At 34.2% G+C, this 24,083-nt stretch overlaps 1 protein-coding gene across 24 annotated transcripts in view; it reads left to right on the top strand.

Moving 5' to 3' along the window:
* Nucleotides 1–24,083, top strand: part of SOX6 (SRY-box transcription factor 6) — a 368,911-nt gene that overhangs the window by 42,022 nt on the left and 302,806 nt on the right. For 22 of the 24 annotated variants that reach the window (XM_036325513.1, XM_036325515.1, XM_036325527.1 and 19 more), the window contains exon 3: nt 20,919–21,126. In XM_036325513.1, coding sequence (XP_036181406.1) covers nt 20,919–21,126 — 208 coding nt within the window. Of the gene's footprint in view, nt 1–11,281; nt 11,463–20,918; nt 21,127–24,083 lie in introns of all 24 variants that reach the window. The other 2 variants (XM_036325522.1, XM_036325523.1) reach the window with 1 other exon arrangement.

Here is a 24,083-nt window from a genome sequence, read left to right as displayed (position 1 = left end):
GTATCATTGCATCAGACTATAGAAGTTTTCTGTAAAGGTAGAAACAATAACATCAAATACATGTAGTGTGTTAGCCAGCTTTCTCATGTTAAATTCCATCATTAACCATCAAAACAGATCCATAGCAAGGAACATTAGTTGTCTAATTTACAGCAAATATACTTATTTTTTTTTAGCATCTAGAATTGACCAAAATCTTAACTTATTTTATTTGATTAGGAATTTTAAAATTTGTTTTATATATCTTAACTTCTGGTTAAGTTAATGCAAAGTATTTTAAGTGGGCAGTTAGGAAAAGTTTTATTCCTTAATTAAAAAAAAAGATAATATTTTTATCTTATTTCTGCCTTTACTTCTAATAACATATATTTAAATTCTTGCCCTATGCTTAATGTCTCAGAACCAATTTAAAGATCTGATTTTATAATTTGTGGATGCATACACTTCTTTTTAAAATGATTTTGTAGACATAACTAGTGCTCTGGAGCAGTAGGTGAGATGTAGGGGATTGGAAGAAAAACAAGACTTTTCTAGACTAACTTTAGATAAGGGTATCATAATTTTATAATTAGATAGAATCACTGGAAGATTTCTTTTCCTTGAATAGGGAGAACAGACAAGGTATGATAAAGCAAAACTAAAAGTCTGTTTTTCTGCTTGATCTTGAGTGCTTCATTTTATACCTCCAAGATAGCATGGGGGAAATAGATATTCAGTCACTGCCACCAGCTTTTGGCAAGATATTAGGGCTATGTTTTATTTTTGTTTCAACAAATATTTATATAACACCTTCTCTGAGCACAGCATTCTACTTGGTGCCGGTGAGCAAAACATACATGAATATGCCTTCATGGAATTTATATTTGGAGAGAGAACAAAAATAAATATATAATTAAGATTGTGATATGTGTTATATGTACGTATGCATACCCCATGGACATAGACAATGAGAAAGGCCTGGGGTGGCTCAATGGCTGGGTAGAGGGGATAAATGGGAATAAAATGGAGGACATTTGTAATACTGTCAACAATAAATTTAAAAAATTGTGATATGTGTTAGGAAGAAAAATAACAGAATGCTATGTGAGAACATAATGAAATAAACTTCATTTAGAATGGATAGATAAGAATGTCTTTGCTGACCTAAGGATAGAAGGAACTAGTCAGGCAAAGAATAAAAGAACGAGTAAAAATGGCAGAGGGAATAACATGTATGAAATATATGAGGTGAGAAAAATATAGCTGAGTTTCAGGAAATTCAAGGTAGTCTTCGTGGCTGGAGTGTAATAAGTAAGGATGCAATGTAGCATCAGATCTGGTTGAAGAGATTGGTAGGGGCTATATCCAACAATACCTGGTAGATAACATTGTAAGTGAGATTTGATTCTAAGTGCAATGGAAAGGCATTGAAGGGTTTAAGAATATTTCAAGCAGATAATTCTAGCTGTAGTATGAATGGATGGGAGGGAGACCTGTTGGGAGGCTATTTAAGAAATCCAGATAAGAAATGATAGTGGCTTGGATTAGGCCAATGGGATAGAGATAGATATTTGCTTTTTTGCCAAATATAGCTATGGACAGATAAATAATTACATTGGGATATGTAGGTTGAATCAGAAATAATACAGTTCAAATTTTTTTTTTCAGAGAACACTTTGCTTATTTTTCTCAGTTAAATTTTGTGTGTATCTTGGCAAGTGCCAAATTGATTTAGCGAGTTATTCTCGAAGTTTTATGATCTAAAATTTTGTTAGAAAATAGATATTAATAATGTGCTTAGCAGATTATACTAAGTGGAATTTATGGTAGTATAAAAGTTTAAATTTACAAATATATGTTATATGTTAGTCTAAAAGAAATCATCCTTGTTTTCAAACTTTCTCTTTTGATATCAAGCATTGCTTTCCACTGGACCTTTTGTGTATTCTGAATTTCTAGAAGCCAAAACATTTTGTTTTAATTCCCACTCTATAGTATTTCCCAGCTGTGTACCTCTACGATATAGTAAAAGGATTTAACAAATGTGAAATAGCAGCTGCATTTGGAAATCCCCTTTGTGCTCCTTTTTCATTCAATAGATTCAATACTGTGTAAGAACTGTAACATCAGACCTGTAATGACTTATATTGCAAGTATTATATCACCAAACAATTTTTTTTTACAGGAAAGAAAAACAATAGAAGGATTTTAGGTTTCTGGGCAGTCCTGCAAACCTACATTCATTCTCTCTCTCTCTCTCTCTCTCTCTCTCTCTCTCTCTCTCTCATGTGTTGGGGTGGAGGGACTGTGATGAAAGTAAAATTTAGTAAATATATTTTTGCCACATTCTACTTTCAAGTAAATGTAAAGTCCAAAAGGATTGTTATGAAGTTAAATGAAACTTGTAGTTCTCCTCCATAGATCATATCTGTTACTGACTCTAATTGAACCCCATAAAATAGTTGTGGGGAAGTAAAATTTAAAAGAAAATCTAAAAATCAACAAAAAATCCTATTAGCACCTATTTGGTTTCCATTGCTATTTAGTTTCTGTGACGGTCCTCACTCACGAACAGTTAGAAACAGGCACTAAAAAGTTTCTTATCTACTGGGTTCAGAAGGCGTTTAAATTGAAATATCAAGACCACAGAGGAGCTTTTCTGTAGAGGAAAGACAAAGCAGAGAAGTTCTGCTAACCCCCACTTCCTGATCAGAAAAAAAATCTTTAAATGTTAAAATTCTGATTATTTATTTTGAGGTGGAATTATAGTAAAATATGAGAGACCACACAGTTCCAAACAAAGAAAAGAATTCATGGGGAATAGAAGGGGAATAGAAATTTTAGAGATTGGCATTCAAAGATCAATTTCAGATAAAAAAGTTTTAGACTCCACTGTTCATTACATTTACTTATATTATGGATACAAAACTGTTTAATTTTAAATTTAGACTTCTGTGTTAATTGGTATGATCCATTTGAAGGCTAAAAGGTTAGTGTAAATGAGCTTTCACTGTCCTTGGTTGCTATGTACAATTACTACTCTTTTCATTATGATGTCAGTGTACCAGCACCTTTTTTTGTGGAGGAATATTGATTGTCCCCTGAAATACGTTTTTGTTTCCATTAGGACTGATTCATTAGGCAGGAATAAATTCACATGATTTTTTTTATGAAAACATGTATCACGTATTATTCTTTTTAATGTTAACAAGCATGGAGGAACATTTTATGGTAGTGTTTAGTGACTGGCATATGATACTATGCTGTAATGGTTATCTGCTAAAGATTACTTGAGCATATAGGACATACTAAGTTTCAGGGGCAGGGACTTTCTTGTGAATAATACAGATGATTTCTCTACTATCATGGAAATTAGATTCTAGGCGTGTGGCAGACAAAGTTCCACAGAGTGAGACAATTTCAGACAATAATAACTACAATGAAGAAAATTAAATAAGAAAATGTGATTGAGATGACTACTATTTATTTATTTATTTATTTATTTATTTATTTATTTATTTATCCTTTATTGATTAAGGTATTATAAATGTGTCCTTATCTCCCTTTTATTCCCCCACCCCCCACTCATGCCCTCACCCCCCCCTAGATGACTACTTTTAACAGTCCAGGGTAGGTCTTTTTGAAGAGGTAACATGTGAGTTGAGATGGGAATAACGAGAATGAACTAGCTCTGCAAAAATTTGTAGTAAGTAAAAGAGCTGCTTGGTGGTGTGTTTGAGCAACAGAATACAACAGAGTAGCTGGAGTGGAATGGATGAGGGAGAGAACAGTATGAGAGAAAATCAAGGAGGCAGGCAGGCAGATGGCAGATACTATGGGGTATCATATTCTGCAGTGAGGTGTTTGGACTTTACTAAGTGCAAGAGGAAGCCACTGGAAGATTTTGAGTGAGACTAACATGATTTGATTTCTGTTTTTAAAATATCACATTGGCTGCTGTGTAGAGAATGGATTGTAAGAGGCAACACCAGAAACAAGGACACTTATTAGGAAAACTATTGCAGTAGTGCAGGTGAGAGTTTGATGCTCAATGGAAGAGTGAACAGTTCTTTGAGGAGGTCCCATAGATTCTGAAGAAGATTCACACAGAGGGCGAGGAGACTATTTTAAGTAATGTACATGTGGGCAGAACTTTAGTCAATAGTGAACAGGACATGAAGTTGCAGGGAGAGGGGGGAGGGTAGGCTTGCTCTTGGACAGAGAATAGTCCCATGTGAGGACAGAAGTCTTTTGCCTAAGAGTGAACTGTCTGCAAGTGACTTCTGGGGTAAGACTTGGGGATCTGGGTAATGCACCAACAGTATCTCTTAAAAGATTTTAAAAGTGACAAGATTGTAAGTGGGGCATTCTCTACACATGTATACATGTGCACTTACATGCCTGCTTATATTGATATATATTTTAAGCCCAAATGGGATTATATGCATCTGGCTTTTAACTTCTAGTCCAATTAAGTAGAAATAACCATGCTGGACTTTCATCCCCAGATTATCAGAACTCCTTATTTTGGAGACCAGTTAAATTTCCCCAAATGAGTTTTAGAAGTTTTAAGAACATTTTTCTGCTGTAAGTAAAAGATGCTAATAATGTCCTTTATTGTAATTGAAAGAAAATAACAATAGGCATGTTGAGACATTTAATAAATAACTGTTGAGAACAATACTTTCTTGCTTGCGAACAATTTATCCTTGTCTGTATTTCCTGCTTTCAGTCCAATGAAGTTGCTAATCAACTCTGGAGAGTTTTATGTAGTTCACTGGAGTCATAAAAGTCTGGTATGGACTTTGAACCATTTCTGGGAATGGAGCTGTTTTCATTACATGATAACATAGTCCATGAATTTTAAGTGAGGATTCAATCTTTATCAACCATGTTTTATGTTGTGACAGACTTCTAGAAGATTTCTAATTTTGTTGCCTTTAAAAGATTTAAAAAACGAATTGTTGCTAGTTTTTGGTAAGATTTAGTCATTTAAGATCTAAGGCAGCACCCAAATGAAATGTATTTCCTCATTTTTATTGAGACTGTGCTTTAGAAGGTATAGTGAAATCAACTAGGTCATGCGGTCCTAAGTAGTTTATACTCGGTAGTTTATAGATTTAACACCTAAGGCAAAGTTCATGTGCATCTTTTTGGTACCTGACTGGTCTATGAAGCACTGGACAAAAATCCATAAACTGTCAAGGTTTAGACTTTTTGAGAAATTGTTACTACTCCTTCATTTTAGGATTTTGGGAATTTATTCAAGTTAAGTAAAATTCAAACCTAATCTTTTGGTAACAAGTAGAAATGTCCATCCTTGACTCCTTGAGTCATGAAACAATATTCTTCAGGAAGCGATATGGGAAATTTCCATTTTCTATAAATTTGAAACTACATTAGCACACAGTACTGTCTCTTTTTAAACACATCTCAAAATTTAATGACAAATTTATTTACAATTTGAACAAAAAATCAAACCATATTTTATTGCCTGGAATGGGTTGTGAAATAGACAACTCATGTTTTCTAGTGTTAACACATTGATTACCTTTCTATTTCCTCCCCCACCCCACAGTTAGTGGCAGTGTTTCATTTCTGCTATTAAAGATTACTTATTTTTAAAAAATGTTCCCAAATTAAACAAAATGAGTAGCATTACTTAAAATCTATGTTTATGAAAACTCGAGTTATTTTATCATTCTTCTTAATGATATAATACACCTTTCTAAATATACTTTTTGGAAAAGTTTTTTTACCAAGCATATTATCAAAATTTTTGTTGAATGTAGAAACTTTAACATGCTTTGGTATAGTTGGCTTCCCCCCACCCCCTTGGGCAAGAAGGAACCAGGTATACATACTGATGAACACACTCCAGTCATTAGCATGTGATTATGTGGGCTGCATATTGAGCACCTGCCAAAATATGAAAATCTAGTACTTTGCTACATCTGTGCAAAGACTTTTTGCATTTCTTTTGTATTTTGACAGTTCAAGGAAAATCAGACCCTGGTATCTTTTTTTTTTTTCAGTGTAATAAAATTGTGTACATAGAATGTTTTCAAGGAGATGGGCTATGCCATGTTTATTTTTACTTAATTTTTTTCAGTTGGTATCAGATCCAGTAACTGAGGTTTGCAGAGTACTGACTGTAACATGAATCTCTTAACAAACTTTATCACTGACATTCACTGACAATTCACAACATTCCTTCACGGTCATCAGGATTATCTTTTCTGGGATTCAGCCAATATTCCTCTAACTTGCTTCATTTTTTATATGATACCTTTATGCTTCATAAATATTTTGTTTTCATTTCTTGCACCAATAAGATGCTAGTGTACATCATAGTGATGCTTCTGTGGTTTGACTGTTCCTATCTACTATCCATATGCAAATATTCCTCATGACCAAAGGATAGCTTAGGCTCTATAACATTTCCAGACTCTTAGGGAAAGTCATGCTTGATAATTATTTAAAATAAGACTTGATTACTAATAGAAAATGTGGTAGGAACTAGTCTAGCAGAACAATTTGATTGAGCAGGCCTATTACATTCAGCTTTTATTGTCTTGATGGATTCAAATGGCATTTAAACATAGTAGAAGTATTGTTTTGTTTTTTTAAATAGGCTTCTTGTCATAATTGATCAGTATTAATCAATGAAAGCTGATCTCAAGACACCAATAATTTTCTGATTAAAGAAGAACTCCACAAGCCTGTTTTAGTATATAGGTGGTTCTGATTAATGTTCACTTTCTTGTGCAGAATTCCTTCTTGCCCAGTGACGATCTGGGTACATTACTATAATGAAATATGATACTGGAATAATGAAATATGCACATTTCTGTAATTCTTCTAAGCAATATTTTGTAGAAAGTATAATGTATGTATTATATAGCATGCAGTAATTTACGTGACTAATTTGAACTTTTCATTATTAGAATGAAATATGAAGCTTACGGTCCTTCTAGATCAGCATGAATAAGATGGTGATGCCTGGATAGGCAGCATATGTCTTTTGAAGGGGAAGCTGGGATTATACTTAACTCCTCCAGATCTACCTCCCCTTTCCTCCTCCTCCTCCTCCTCCTCCTCCTCCTCCTCCTCCTCCTCCTCCTCCTCCTCCTCCTCTTTCTTCTTCTTCTTTTTTATAAAGGCAGTGTTTATTAAAATACATTTCATTTTTAAAATTGAGCTATCAGCTGTTACAATGTGTATACATTTTGGGGGCACAACCTGTATATAGGTCATATAATAGAGTTGCATCTTTTTTATTTTTTTTATTGTCTAAAGTTTTACATATGTCTCCTTTTCCCCCAATTGACCCACTCCCAAGCCATTCCCACCCTGGGCAGGTCTCCACCGCCCCAATGTCTGTATCCATTGGTTATGCTAATATGTATGCATACAAATCCTTTGGTTGCTCTCTAACTCCCCCCTCCCCTACCATTTGTCTCTGGATCTATTCTTGTTCATCAAATTATGTTGCTCATTATATCCCACATGTGAGTGAGATCATGTGATATTTATCTTTCTCTGACTGGCTTATTTTGCTGATCTACCTTCTTACTTTAATTTGGAGAGGGTTGCTTTCCATAAAAGTAAGTTTAACATAACAAATCCTGCTCCCATTGTTCAATCAGAGATGAGTTTGAAAGGGCTCTCTTTGATTATTGAGTCAAAACACCTGCATTAAGCAGGAAAGATCCTACTCTGTTCCTTCCTGAACATATCTAATCTTTCTTGAACACATCTAATGAATGTGCCTTAATTACCGTGATATGCAAATTATCCCACTGTTTGGTTGTCCCCTGTAATAAGTTTTCCTTATTAAAGAGGAACAAGAAAAATGTAACCTTTTTAAAGAGGAACAACTTCAAGCTATTATTCCTTTTGTTACTTAATCTTTTAATGTGATGACATATTTATTTTTTATACTATTAACCTCTTAAATATTATTTTGGTATTACTACATTCCCATGACCTCTAAGCATTATTTTTCTAAGTGATAAAAATTCAGTTCAATGATATATCTCTTTGTAAACTATATTCTGAAATCAAAAGTATAAATTACAAACCTTTACCAATAATATTTTACAATCAGGTAAAAATTAGAAATGAATATTTATACATTTCATTTATCTTCTTTATATTTCATTAACACTTTAGAAAATGGAAAGCATTATTTAATAAAATGATTGAAAGTTATTTGTAAACTTTTGTTTGTATTATAATTTAATTCTGATTTATTTTTACTGCTAGTGTACTGAGAGTACCTAGAATTCAATATTCTCAAGTTCATCAAACTTCTGGAAAGAAATTTCCCTCATTCAAGCATTGGTAGATTGTGGTGGTATAATAGGAGAGATTTGTTTGCCTAGAAACACAAAGAATTAGAACTTTTTTTTGGCATTTACTGTTATTTAGAAATTTTTTGGTTAGTCTCAGTGGTAAGTTGGTAGCTTTTTAGATAGCATTAGGTTAGCTAGGATTAAGCTAATGTAATACATGAAATTGAGAAAACTTTAACTCTTGAATTTAGAGTTAACATTTGCCCTTCAGTTGTATTAACTTATTTTGTACTTGCTATGCTTCTACCACAGATACCTGCTTCTCTCTCTTTTATTTTTTCCCTCACACTGATAAGGTTTGTACGTGAAGTTAATTACAGTTTATTTATTTTGCTTTGTGAAATTGACAGTAAGATTAGAGTTTAGTTCTCCTATTGGTTACTTTTTTTTTGATCTATGAGGAATAGTACAGTAGGGCCAGAAGTCAATCTGAATATAAGTTTTGGGGTATTTGAAAGTTAAGAGCGAAAAATAAAAATTAACACCTCCCACTCCTGCCAGAAAGAAAGCATGTGTTCTATGTTTCTAACCGAACCATCAGTCCAAGTTTGTGTATTACCTCCAGGTAGAGCAATGCACAGCTTCTATACATTGGGGGCACCTGATGACAAAATTATACTTCCACTTGCTGCTTTGTGGTAAATTGGTGACATTTTTGTGCTAGTTTCCCCTTCCCTGGATATGTAAATATAGTTAGACTTATAGGTAAGTAGATAGATAGCTGGATAGTTGTTTCATGAACAACATAGCCTCTGAAAAATCACTTTTACTTTCTTTGAACTTGTGCTCTCTGTAAAAACTTAAATCAGAGAGCTAGAGAAGTTATTTATCTGTATCACTAACAGTTTCTGGGTAAGCCATTGTATGTATTTTACATATTAGAAGGAAATTTGAAGGCTTTTTTGGTGAAATTCTCAAACTTGGGAACCTTACTGGGCAAGATCCCAGGGAAGATGGGAGATTGTTGAGATCACAGAGTGTCTGTGAGTGCTCAGTGTGTATGACACACAGAGCAATCTGCTCGCTAGTCCGTCTTCCCTTGAAAAATTAGGCCATGAAAGGATTTCACTGTAATAGAGCAGAATCTCTATTAAGGGATAAATGGGGTTGACAGACCTTCATTGGGCTCTGGTACTTTTTAATGTTAAGATTTGTGAAGTATAAAGAACATGATCTGATCTATTTTTGTGACCCCAGCCTCATCATTTAAAAATAGACACTCTAAACATGGGTAAATTATCATATCAATATTATTTCTGGGAGCCTAATTACTACCTCTTTTCCTCATGGATCCCAGCTACCTTGCCTTTTTCTTAAGAGTTTTATATCTTATTTTCTATTTTTTGGAAACTACTCTAATACTCTCCCCCACAATGGCCCTAGTTTTTATATTGAATTAAGAACAGATTTTTCTGGAAACTGGATTAAACAAATTTCAACGGATACTTGTGTCATACTACTAGTACATGCACTCCTCTCCCTGCCAACACCTGTATCATGCAATAGGTCTTTGGTACCTTGATTCTCTTATTTTCAAGGCTATTTCCCTGTTTTTGGAAGATGGTAGGGAGGTTTTTTTTGTTTGTTTCTTTGTTTGCTTGGTGTGTGTGTGTGTGTGTGTGTGTGTGTGTGTGTGTGTGTGTGTGTTTACTTTGCCTCCTTTGCTTCAGATTCCTTTTTTAAATAATATATTTTTATTATTGATTTCAGAGAGGAAGGGAGAGGGAGAGAGATGGAAAGATCAATGATGAGAGAGAATCATTGATGGGCTGCCTCCTGCACACCCCACATTGGGGATCAAGCCCGCAACCAAGGCATGTGCCCTGAATGGGAATTGAACCATGACCTTATGGGTCATAAGTTGACACTCAACCACTGAGCCACGCCAGTCAGGTGGCTTCAGATTCTTAATTATGATATCTGAGGTGGATAAATCCCAACTTTCTCTTCATTATTTCTCATTTGGATGATGCAAAATAGGTTTGTGATGAACTAACTGACCAATATCTAGATTCTATGAATCATACTAGCTGCTTTGCTGTTTATATGTAAAAAAATACAGTTATTTTTTATAAGCACACTCTGAAATTGGGAGGCAATTAAAACAAATGCAAAGGAGGAGAGCATGAAGATAAAAAAATTGACAGTTGAGAAAGTAGGGAAACCTCCATGAAATCATTTGAGACTCTCCATGCATAGAAGCTTGCTCTGGAAAACTTTTTCAATTACACTTCACCAACATCTGCATAATCATACTACTTCTTCCCTAATGCCTTAAGTCAGTGGTTCTCAACCTTGGCTGCACATTAGAATTACCTGGGAATCTTTTTAAAATCCTAATTTCTGGGCCTCATTCTAATGTGCAGCCAAGGTTGAGAACCACTGCCTTAAGTTGTCATCTCTCTCTCTCTCTCTCTCTCCCTCCCTCTCCCCCTTTCTCTCTCATCAGTAGAAATATTTTCCCTGGGGTTATTTAGGAAAGGATATTATCTCTCAGAAGGCCTGTGTTTAATCTCTGACACTAATTTGCTGTGTGACATTAGAGAAGTCACTTCAAATCTCCTGACTTCAGTTTCCTCATCTCAAACATGAAAGATCTGAACTATAATCAAGTCTCTTGCTAATTCGAAATTTGTTCGTTTCAAGGTTAAAATTGTCTTAGCCAACTCAACATAGCCTGATAGTGTTGTTTAGGTTGCATATCATATGGTAGTTTGAATACTAATGAATTGCCAGATGAAAGTAGCTGTCTGGTTTGGAAGGCACATGAATCAGCTAATAGAATGTTGCTCCATGTGTTGGGGAATTCACTATCATGTGGACTCACCTTAAAGCTCTTCTTACTGTTCCATTACCAAAAAGTTATAAGTATTCTCATCTGTGAAGTTGCCTATCCATGATCTTTATTATCTCTCAGTGATCATGTGCCTTAATTCTTTATTTAGACAATATTGAGCACATTCAATTCAGGGCACTACTATATAAGAGATCCAGAGAAACAAATTGGAACATACCCAGGAAGAGAATGATCTGGATGGCTGAACCATGTCTTATGAGGAGGAAATGAAGAAAATGGGGATGTTTTGCCAGAAAAAGAAAAGATACAAGGCTACTATAATGCTGTGTGTATGTATTGAAAGTGCTGCTGTTATAAATGTTTCTATGGGATGCAAATGTTTCCATGGTTTGAAGGCATAGGATTCATATTCCTATAAATAAGAATGTTTGACAACCCTCCAAAGATAAAATCAACTGCTTTGAGAAGTGCCAAATCTTCTATCATTGAAGGTGTTTAAGGAGAGGCAAAAAGTTGCTTGCCAGGGAAATTTTAACAGCCATCATCACTACTGCCACCACCATCATTTAATGAGCATTTACGATATAACAGGTGTTTTATTTTTATTAATTAATTTAATTTTCATATTAACACTACTATTATCACTCCCATTTTATAGATGAGGGAATTAAGGCACAGAGAAATTATCTAACTTGTTTGAGGTTATATGGGAGATAGATGGAAAAACATATTTAACTAGAAAATCTGACCCAAAGATCTTAGCTGTTAACTATTATACTACCTTTCTTGCATAGGAAATTCAAGTACTAGATGGTATTGAACAATTGGATTTTTAAGGACTTTTGAATCTTGAGATTTGATTCTATATGGAGGCTGGTGGTATATAGATAATGCAAGACTTTTCTATGTCATTGTCTTGACAAGTTTGGAGATTTTAATATTTTTCTATATTTACTCTGTTCATTATATTTACTTACATTTATTAAATATGGTGATGAGGACATCTTAAAAACTTTTTCTTGTAATTTTTTTCTTGGGATCAAAATGATATTTTTAAAATGGCTTTTCCTTCTTGGACTTTAGGAGTCATGACACTTTAGCAAATATTGGTAAAAAAAAAAAATCTACATTCTGACACATCGTGAATAAATTTATTGTTATTGAACAGTATAGTAATATAATAAAGTGGCATGATATTATTCCAATTTTGAGAATGCTATGTAAATTTAATATATTCTACCAGTATCATTTTTAATAAAAAGAAAAAGAATATATTTCATTTCACTATTAGAGCAAATGATACTTTTGCCAGGAATAAACTGTTGGTAATTGGAGCCAAATTCAGTATTTTCATTTATATAAGCTTTTTAAAACCAACGTTTTTCCTCAAAATATGTCACATTGGAGAAAAATATACTTTTTCCTCTGAGAAAGAACCTATAAATGTTAGCAATTTAGTTCTCAGCATATTAAAAAGGTTAGATTTCCTTTGTTAGCAAGAAGTTATTGGAACCTAGATTAGATAAAGCTTTTCTGTCAGTCACTCAATAACACCATAGTAAAATGTCTCTTATACAGCACAGTCTCAGGCCATTTTTGGTTCTTCCAAAAAAAGTTTTTTAAAGCAGATAACCAGAAAAAGTAGTACACATATAGTATATATTATAACTTAATATATTAATCACTGACATGGTTAAGTTGCCAATACATGTAACTTTAGTTGGTTTTATTATTGTTTTTAATTTCTTTATAGACATTGCATTCCTTAATTCCCCTCAGCAAAAGATTACCAGGAACATATCTATAGTTGAACAAATTGGATTTCTTCATTGCAGTAAAGAGAACACACCATAGACAACCATGGAGTGTCTCAGTAAGAGAGTATTGGAAATAATCATTTTTAGGATTTAGACTGAGTGATTTGGGTAGGGTCTGAGAAATCATTGGTTTGCTATAGATAGAGGGAATGTCAGAAATCAGGGTATCTTAATAAAGCTTATCTTTAGGGAAGGCAGACTAGAGTGAGGTAAAGCTATAATTAGAGAGGCAATATAACAAAATGGAAGAACAAAACAAAAATGACAACATGCAATGCAGTAAGACTGAACACATTTAAATCAGCCTTGCTAATGGGTGGAAGAAAGAGTAAGAGAGGGTAATATTCTGTCCTATAATTAGATTGGGCAGCAGAAAGGGAAGTTGATTAATTCAGCTGCTTAGAGAGTCCATTTGCTAGTCGTTTCTCCTAACTTCAATGACTTCTGCCTGTATGTGGGTTTCAACTCCATTATGTAGGGCAAGAATTCCATTCCTGGTTAGAAATGGTCTCTGGCCCATGGTCTGTGACTTTCTCAAATCCTGACATCTTCTCTGACTTTTGCAACCTTAGCCCACTGCTCTCCTCTGTTCACCATGTGGCTGCCCATTCACCTTCCTGGGCTAGGTGCAGTTGGCAACCTAGATGAATCAGAGCAGACACATTCTCTAGCTGCTCCTGGCCAGAATGGAGTTAATCCATATGCTGTTAGGTTGAATGGAAATTCATAGTATCCCCAGAAAATTCTAATTACAAGTGGTAAGGTTACTGGAGCTTTGGGAGGGTCAGGTCTTGGTGGGATTAGTTTGGGATGACTTCATAAAGAAAGTGGTTTTTGAGCATATATTGATTATTCTACTTAGATGAGTGAGTATAAAAAAAACCCTAAAAATGGTGCCAGTGGTTATCATGACAGTATTTTCAGAACTGTAAATTGAAACAAAGGACAATTGGATAAAGGGTATTTGAATTTAATAATAAGAGTAGTTATCATTTATTGAGTCTTATATGATAGGCACTGTACTAAATGCTTTATACATTATTCATTTCTCACAGCAGCGATTTGAGGATATAATTATAACTCCATCCTATAAAAATGCAGAGATGAAACTCCCATGTCCTTGACTATGGGCAAACCTTGGTACTCACTATTAAATAGAACACACTGACAGTTTACAGGGCATGACTTCTCAGTCGAGGTTAGAAACAGTGATACAGATTTCATCTGGCTCTTTCCGGGGGCATGCACCTTTGGAAGCCTGGACTATCATGTTTGAAGCTAACATGATGGAGAGAAAAACATCATGTAGAGAGATCACGCAGAGATAGAGAATGATGTCTAGGGAACCCCATACTTCAGCCCTGAGCTTTTGGAGTATTTACATTTGGGAGTAAAGAAGTCTTTGAGATGATTCCAACCTTAGCCACTGACTTAATGGCAACCTCAAGAGAGGCCTCGAGGCAGCACCAAACAGCCCAGATGCTCCTGAATTCCTAACCCACAGTTAGCATAAAAGATAATACGTGATTATTGTTTTAAGCACTGAATTTTAGGGTGATTTTCATACAAGAATTGATAACTAATTTTATTTATTGTCACTATGGAATGGAAAAAAAAACATTGGATGTGGTATCAGAAAACTACATTTAGATTTTAGTTCTGCCAGCTATACCTGTGTGGCATAGGGGAAGCCACATAATCTCTGAGTGTTACTTTTCTTCCCAGTGAAAACGAGGATGCAGAATTTTATATTCAGTTATTGGCAACCCATTTTTAGTACAGTATCTAGAGACTGGAATGCATCTGAGGAGAAAGACAAAGGATCTGAAAATTATGTCAAATGAGAAATTAGTTGTAGATACTGGAGGAATTTCACCTAGAAAAGGACTATTTAATGCTTCTCTTAAGATGTTTGAACAACTCTAATAGGGAAATGAGAGTAAATTGATTTTGTGAATCTTTTGAGGGTAAACAAGAAATAATGGGTGATAATTATAAGGATATAGATTTTAGCTGATATAAGGATGCCCTTTTAAATAATGAGATTTATTAGAAAATGTTTTTTTAATTGTTTTATTGCTTAAAGTATTCAAAGGGTATTACATATGTGTCCTTTTTTTCCCCCCGCCCTTGACAATCCCCTGGCCTCCCCTACCCCCCAGTGTCTTATGTCCATTGGTTATGCTTATATGCATGCATGCAAGTCCTTTGGTTGATCTCTTACCCCCCTCCCTCCTGCCCCCCAACCCTCCCTGGCCTTCCCGCTGCAGTTTGACAATCAGTTTGAGGCAGCTCTGCCTCTGTATCTATTATTGTTCATAAGTTTATAATGGTCTTTATTATCCATGAATGAGTGAGATCATGTGGTATTTTTCCTTCATTGACTGGCTTATTTCACTTAGCATAATGCTCTCCAGTTCCATCCATGCCGTTGCAAATGGCAAGAGTTCCTTCTTTTTTACAGCAGCATAGTATTCCATCGTGTAGATGTACCACAGTTTTCTAATCCATTCATCTACTGATGGGCACTTAGGCTGTTTCCAGATCTTAGCTATGGTGAATTGTGCTGCTATGAACATAGGGGTGCACATATCCTTTCTGATTGGTGTTTCTGGTTTCTTGGGATATATTCCTAGAAGTGGGATCACAGGGTCAAATGGGAGTTCCATTTTTAGTTTTTTTGAGGAAACTCCATACTGTCTTCCATAGTGGCTGCACCAGTCTGCATTCCCACCATCAGTGCACAAGTGTTCCTTTTTCTCCACATCCTTTCCAGCACTTGTCGTTTGTTGATTTGTTGATGATAGCCAGTCTGACAGGTGTGAGATGGTACCTCATTGTTGTTTATTAGAAAATGTTATTTGAGAACCCTCAACTATAGAAATACCAAGAAAGAAAGTTTTTTTTTCTGGTTTTAGTACAGGGAAACTATAATGTACTAATCTTCAAGAAGGCTAAACTGTGTTCTCTTAAATTTACTTTTATATTTTTTCCAAGCACCTCTTTATTATATAAACAATATTTCTGATGCCAGGTGGATGCTAGACTTGTCAAGGGCCATCACTTAGTAAGTTATATAATGTCTAACCACTATGATATATATCTGAAACTAATTAAATCATATATCTAGTGCTATACAATTACAAAATATAATTTAAAAATTTAATTAAAAATAGCAAAAAACACACAAAAAGCAATATTTCATCAGTTATAAGTTAGAAAACACAAATAAGGAAAAAAGAAAGCAATTTACCAATAATATCATCACCATTTAGAAATCACACCTGAAAAATTGGAGCAATATTATTTTAATATGCTTTTCCAGTTGTATTGAGATATAATTGATCAATAACATTATATTAGTTAAAGGTGTACAACATAATGATTTGACATGTGTGTGTTGTAAAATTATTGCCACAATAAGTTAGCATCCATTACCTCACATGTTTTTTAATTGATGTATAATTGATGTAAAATGTTATATTAGTTTTAGGTGTACAGCATAATAATTCATGTGAATAGCATAATGATTCAGTATTTGTATATATTGTGAAGTGATCATCACAATAAGTCTAGTTAACACCTGTCACCATCCATACATGTTTTGTTTTTACTATTTACTTTTTTATCCCTTCAGACACAAAAACATCTTACTAAAATATTCTTAATTTGTGAAAATTGCTTTCCTTTTCTAGAAACTCTGCCTAATGACTTTTTTTTTCTGGTCCTACTGGGTACTTTTTCACTCTTCTACATATAATTTTTGTACTGTGTTTAACTGATTTCCAGTGAAATACTCTTTCCATCATTTGAATCAACAACATTACTTTATTCATTATATTAGGACTAAGATTCTTATGAGTAATATTTTTAAAAAATTTTTTACTGTTAGGTCTGGTGAGGTCACTGATGTTAAGGGTTGAAAGAAAATAAATTTATAGTAAATTTTCGTTGAATGAACTAATGCTTATTCTGTGCCCCATATACTCTGCTTTTTGTGATGTTCATGTGTTCAGTCATGTTATTCAGCGGTTGTTTTCACAAGAAAGGTCAAAAGAAGAGAGGTAATCTCCTTTATGTTATTTTTAAAAATTACAACTAACCAGGCTTCTTAAAATTATTCATAATTATATCTGCATTATAACATTAAGGCAAAGCACATTTATTTCATTTGCCTAGGGATTGATGTTTCTTAAAGTGAGGTACATCAGAATTAAAGTAACTGTGATCAGAATCACTTGAGATGTTCCTCAAAATTTATATTCCCGAGTCCTACTCTTCAGGGTATGGGAGGAGATGAAGGAATCTGCATTTAACATACTTGCCAGGGGATTCTATATCTTGAAGTTTGAGAATCACTGCTTTAGGGAAATATTGTCTCAGATCTCTCCACCGTTGTGCTGCAGTGACATGCATTAAGACTCAGATATTATCATTGGGAATCTTGCCTCAATTGATATTTCATAGAACTTGTTTTTAAAACTTACAGAGTAAGTTGAGCTTTTTTTCTTAAGAAAATGTATTTGAAAATGATTTAGTCCTCTAGAAAAAAAGATTAAAGATTCTTAGTCAAGTCTCTTTTTTAAAATTTGTCATGATTGCCTTTTATTGAACAGTAATTTCTTCATTGAAAGTGTTTGGATTTGTGTGCCCCTTTACTCAGATAAAATGCCTAGAGGCCTCCACTCATGAAAGGCCAATACTGCTTAAGGTTTAGAAAGATAAAAGTGAGGGCCAAAATTATAAATTTTGTTCCTTTCTATTGTTCCTAAGAATGTTATAAGATTACTTATATGATTTAAGCCATTTGTGATTTCATTCACTGCCTATCTGGGTGGCTTGGTGAAATCATGACTTTTCAGCTTCTTGTTCCCTGCTTCTTGGTGGTGTTGAGCCACTTTGCACACATTATGGGGTTGAGGACAGTGTGTGGGTAATCGGTGTGGGAACCCATGGTTACTGTCTGTGGTGCAGGATGGCAGTGACCACATTACCATGAGTAAAAAAAACCAAGAATTGTAGTTGATCTAACAAGTAAGTGACATGAGTAAGACTGAAATTAGTCCTGAGAGAAAAAAGTGGTACTGTATGGAGCCCAAATGCTTTAAGGACAACTTAAAGTTGTTACTCAGGCTGGAGAGCTACTCTTACCATATTTCGAGTGATGGAAAAATTTGCTTTATTATGGACAATGGTGAGTCATCTGTAAGCAACACCTCCTCATGTTTTGACTTGGTCTTGAATCCCTTAGATTGAGTCAAAATTTTTTTTTTACTTATAGGCTATGCTATAAGACTAGTTTGCATTTGAAATGAGAGTGACTGAAGCATGATTGATCAAATGGTAATTGTCAATTCAAAAACACTTAGGTCAGATTTCTGACAGGGACAGTATTAAGAGGTCAAAATGGCTTTCCAAAACATATCTCAGTTTTTGTTTGTCCAAAGTGAAGAATCAAGAGACCATTCCGAAAAGCCATGTTTAAGGCCTAAACATGATTGGCATCTAGTGGAGTTCCTCTGCAACACTCCACAGCATTATTGTAAACTTTAATGGAATATAACATCTCTCCTGGGAAGGAAGAGATCTAGGACCAAGGTAAAGAAGAGCTCTTTTTCCTGCCCTGCCCCATTAATTGTATCATTTTTACTTAATTTCAGCACAAATGTAATGAGCATTTACTCTGTGATAGTCATTGTGCCAACAATGGGAATGTGAAAAAAATTAAGATTTGGCTCACAATAATTTTTTGCATGTGTCTGTCCAGTTTTCCTAACACCATTTGTTGAAGAGGCTGTCTTTACTCCATGGTATGTTCTTGCCTCCTTTGTCAAATATTAATTGACTTGGAATGGTGTGGATCAATTTCTGAGATTTCTCTTCTGATCCATTGTTCTATATGTAGTTCTTGTGCCAGTACCAGGCTGTTTTGGTTATAATAGCTTTGTTGTATAGTTTGATATCCAGTATTGTGATCTCTCCAACTTCGTTCTTTTTTCTCAAGATTGCTGCAGCTATTTGGGGTTTTATGATTCTGTATAAACTTTTGGAGTATTTGTTCTAGTTCAGTGAAGTATGCTGTTGGTATTTTAATAGGGATTGCGTTGAATCTTTAGATTTTTTAAAATTGAATTTATTGGGCTGACATTTGGTTAGTAAAATTATACAGGTTTCAGGTATACAATTCTGCAACACATCATCTGTATAGTGTATTGTGTGTTTACCACCCCAAGTTGAGTCTCCTTCCATCACCATTTATCTCCCCTTTACCTTCTTCTACCTTCCCCCATCCCACCTTCCCTCTGGCAATCACTATACTGTTGTCTGTGTCTATAAGTCTTTCTTTTTATTTCTTTGCTTAATTCCTTGACTCACAATATTTTAATAGCTTTATTGAGATATAATACACATAACTATCCATTTGATGTATACAATTCAGTAGTTTTAAAAATATTTTCACAGACTTCACAATATTCAATTTAGTTCAAGACTCATAATACTTTTCACTAGAAAAATGTTTAGGTTCAGAGCGGGGATAATCCTCCTTGACTCCATTCCTAAGTCTGCTACTTCCATCAGCATAATAGCACCTTTTATTAAACACCACTGCCTATGAGCTTAGCATTGAGTCTAATTACTTTATAACTGTTATCTCATTATATGCTCCCAATAACCCTGAAAATAAGTTTTATTCCTACCTTCTGTAAAATTACAATAATGTATACATACCTAACATTTATTGAGTACAATTATTATTTAATATATGAGGAAACTTACTTCTCTAGATTCCTTTTCCTTCCATCCCTTCCCACTGATTATTAACTGTAACTTACCTGCTGCTTCTTCCTCTACGTAGTTCTGGAAGCTTACCAGGCTTCTTTGTGAAGATGGAGAGAAATATACGAACAGATAGGATTTTCAAGCTTCTGATGAGAATCACAAAGGCTTTAGTTCACGACATTTCTTATTGTGAGAGAGACTGCCCAAGCACAGACAGATAAGGCGAACGCAAGACTACCGATGGGCAATGGCCAAATAGTAGTTGCTTTCAGCCCTCAGTTCTGATTTAGAGAGATATTTAAATATTTTCTTTCTATAAACTTTTAGGTGTCTATTATTTTTAATCTAAGATTTGTTTTTCCTCCTCACAGTTGGCCAACTTTCCCTGTACTGTGAAGTAATTCATGTGCAAATATTTCTGTAACAAACTTGTTCTTTTGTAAACAAATATAAACAACAAACCATTTCTAAATACCACATGACAAAAAAATGTAATACCCTTTGTAATACTTTAAGCAATAAAAAAAACCCAAAAACAAATAATAAAAGACACACACAAAAAAAGAAATGTGTGTGATTATGATAAAGGCAAGGAATAGAAAGAGGTTTCTGTAACTTTTCATAGATAGACAGCTAGAAAAAAAGTGATTTTCCCCAAACCCAACACACAAAAATATTCAGGTTAGTTATTTTTCTGGCAGTGACTTAGACATTTTTTATATTTTCTGATGAACAATTAACAATCATTGAAGCTAATTTCTCTACTGTTTCTAAGTTCAAGGATGATAATGTTTTTGTGATGTATATGTATTTTTAGGCTGTGCTAATTAAACTGCCAATTTAAAGAAAAACTTTACCAATTCTAATAATTAGTAATTGAATCTAAACTATTTTAAAAGAAGGGCACAAATGCAGAAGAAGTTGAGGTGTCCATTTTGAAATTGGTTTTGAACCACTTGGGTTGCTTTTAATAAAAACAACAACGTACCAGTATGAATCTGCATTTTCAGGTTAGTTCCTTTGATAATTGCTTCAGTGTTTAGTACTTTTTTTAAGTGGAGATAGTTACTGGATTTTATTTGTCCATCTAAGCATCACATATTGTCATTCTGAGCTTGGGATTTTTTCTCCCAGTGATATGAAAAGAAACAAGTATTCTAATGGTTTTATTTTATTCTGTTTTTCTAGGAGTCAGAGAATAATAAGTTATGTTCCCTATATTCCTTCCGAAATACCTCTACCTCACCACATAAGCCTGACGAAGGGAGTCGGGACCGCGAGATAATGACCAGTGTTACTTTTGGAACCCCAGAACGCCGCAAAGGGAGCCTTGCCGATGTGGTGGACACACTGAAACAGAAGAAGCTTGAGGAAATGACTCGGACTGAACAAGAGGGTATGTGTGGACTTAACTGTTGGGCTTTATTCTTTTAAAAATTCCAGGCCTTAAAAAAAAAGAGTGGGATTTCAAGGGCCAGAGAAGTGCATAATTGGCACTAGCCTGGAAAAAGTTATTCAGAGGTTACCATGGTGATGGCAGATTGTGATCCATTAGGAGTGTTAAGCAGATAGCTCCATTTATGTAACATTTTTGTGCATTTTTTTGTTCTTATGATAACAAATCAAGGTTTTAAACTGACTATAAGCCTTGCCCTGGAAAAAGGTAGTATAGGAATTTTTTTCAGCTGCAACTTTAATTTTCTCTCTCCTACTTCCTCTTGTTGTATAGTGTTTGATTATGAAAAATCAATTGCTTAAAAAGCAAAAAGAAAACCCAAAGCAATTTATTTCTCCTCGTTTTTAGAAATATTGTAAATATTATTATTTTACCTCCAAACGTTATAGCATTGAGGGTTTCTAATATTGTTAAAGCTAAATGTTCAAGGGGGAAGTGCTTTGACACAGGACATCTACTCTAATATTCCATATCTACCTTCTCTCCCATGAGAATCCACCTAGGTTCAAGTATCTCTAGACTCTTTAATAATACTTAGTAAAAATTTATCTTTATTGTTGAAAGTATTACAGATGTCTCCCTTTTCTCCCCCATTAATCTCCTCTACCCTGCACCTGCTACCTTCCAGCCCGCATCCCCCAAGCCTTCATAACACTATTGCCTGTGTCCATGGGTTATGCATATACTAGTATGCATACAAGTTCTTTGGTTAATCTCTCCCTTGCCACCTCCATCCCCACCTTCCCTCTGATGCTTCTTTGTTTTCAGTTAAATAAATCAAATCTAAGTGATTGCTGTAATGTGCATGTTCTTTTATATTTTTTGTACAGATTTTAGACTTTAAAATGTAGGATAATTAATGGTTCTGGATTTACTACTAACATTGTAAGTTTAAATCTCTGTGGCATATAGGGAAATGGGGATTTGATATAAGGGAATTTTTCATGTTACTTAATTTTATTCGTTCAAGGGCTCAAAAATTTAAAAACTTTCAAATTAAATTTTGTGGAAGTTTCAAATTAATTTTTGTGGATGTGTTTAGCACATCAGCAATTTTTGTGGAAATTCTAGAATGTATTACATGCTTTTCTGTCTTACTAACCACATTATATAGCATAAAAGTAAATATTATTTGATGATTTGAAGTCATGATGCAGTAGCCTATGAACGCCAATACCTATCTAACAATTAACATGACCCTGGGTAAGTTCTAAAATATCCCTGAGCCACAAAATTTAAAATTTGATATGGTACCTATATCTGACTTGGTAACTCAAACATTTTGAGAATTAACTATAATAATGAATATAAAAGTCTCGTATGAACTGCAAACTGCAAAAATTTGAGTTATTAAAATGATTATAATATTATAAATGTCAGTTATTTTACCATGCTATATGTAATGATGCCCCCAGAAATCATTGGGATAATTAAGACTGTTTGGCTCTATGGTTATTTCCTTGTAGTTATGAAACTTTGGAGTTCTTGTGTTTGTTTGATATAGATATAATTTTCAGTGTGTGTGTGTGTGTGTGTGTGTGTGTGTGTGTGTGTATGTGTTGGTTTCTCTTCTTTAGGTTGCAGGCTGCTACTTCTTGCTTAGTTGTGAATAATTTCTAATTTTCTCCTATTAATCTATAATTCATGAAATTAGATGATCATGACATTCTGGACTATATTTAAAATATGAATAAATGTCTGGGTGAATTATTGAGAGATTCTAGGTAATATTGCTGCAGCTATTCAGGGTCTTCTTATTTCATATGAATTTTTGGAGACTTTGTCCTAGGTCTGTGAAATATGCCGTTGGTATTTTAATGGGGATTGCATTGAATCTATAGATTGCTTTGGGTAGTATGGACATTTTAATAATGTTGATTCTACCAGTCCATGAACACCGTATATTTTTCCATTTATTTAGGTCTTCCTCTATCTCTTTTTTTCAATGTCCTTTAGTTTTCTGAGTAAAGGTCTTTTACCTCCTTAGTTAAGTTTATTCCTAGATGTCTTAATTTTTTTGGTGAAATGGTAAATGGGATTTTTTTCATTTCTTTCATTCTTTTTCTTTTTTTTTAGTTTCTCTTTCTGTGAGTTAATTATTGGTGTGTAAAAAAGCCATAGAATTCTGGGTGTTAATTCTGTATCCTTCTACATTGCCAAATTTATTTATGAAATCTAGTTTTTTGATGGAGTCTTTAGGGTTTTCTATGTACAATAACATGTCATCTGCAAATAATGACAGTTTTACTTCTTCCAATTTGCTAGAATTTTGTTGAGGATTTTAGTATCTATGTTCATCAGGGATATGGCCTGTAATTCTCTTCCTCTGTAGTGTATCTGGTTTTGGGATTAGGATAATGCTGGCTTTACAGAAAGAGCTTAAAAGTGTGCCTTCCTCTTGAATTTTTGGAATAGTCTGAGGAGGGTAGGTTTTAGTTCTTCTTTGAATGTTTAGTAAACCTCCCCTGTGAAGCTGTCTGGACCAGAGCTTTTGTATGCTGGAAGTTTTATTGATTACTGCTTCAATTTCCTCCATAGTTATCAACCTATTCAGATTTTTTGATTCTTCCTGATTGAGTTTTAGAAGACTGTATTTTTCTAGGAATAGTCCATTTCGTCTAGGTTGTTCATTTTGTTGGAATAGAGTTGTTCATAGTATTTTTTTTTAATAATCCTTTGTATTTCTGTGGGGTCAGTTGTTACTTCACCTCTTTCATTTCTGATTTTGTTTATTTGGGTCCTCTCTCTTTGTTCCTTGGTGAGCCTGGCTAGAGGTTCATCAGTCTTGTTTATCCTTTCAAAGAACCAGCTCTTGGTTTTATTGATCTTTTGCATTTTTTTTTTTTTTGGTCTCTATGTCATTTATTTCCACTGTGATCTTTATTATTTCCTTCCTT

Source organism: Myotis myotis, unplaced genomic scaffold (genome assembly GCF_014108235.1).
Source record: "Myotis myotis isolate mMyoMyo1 unplaced genomic scaffold, mMyoMyo1.p scaffold_m19_p_10, whole genome shotgun sequence".
Taxonomy (NCBI): Eukaryota; Metazoa; Chordata; class Mammalia; order Chiroptera; family Vespertilionidae; genus Myotis; species Myotis myotis.
The sequence above is the reverse complement of the archived record's forward strand: the minus strand, read 5'-3'. Positions and strand labels throughout refer to the sequence as shown.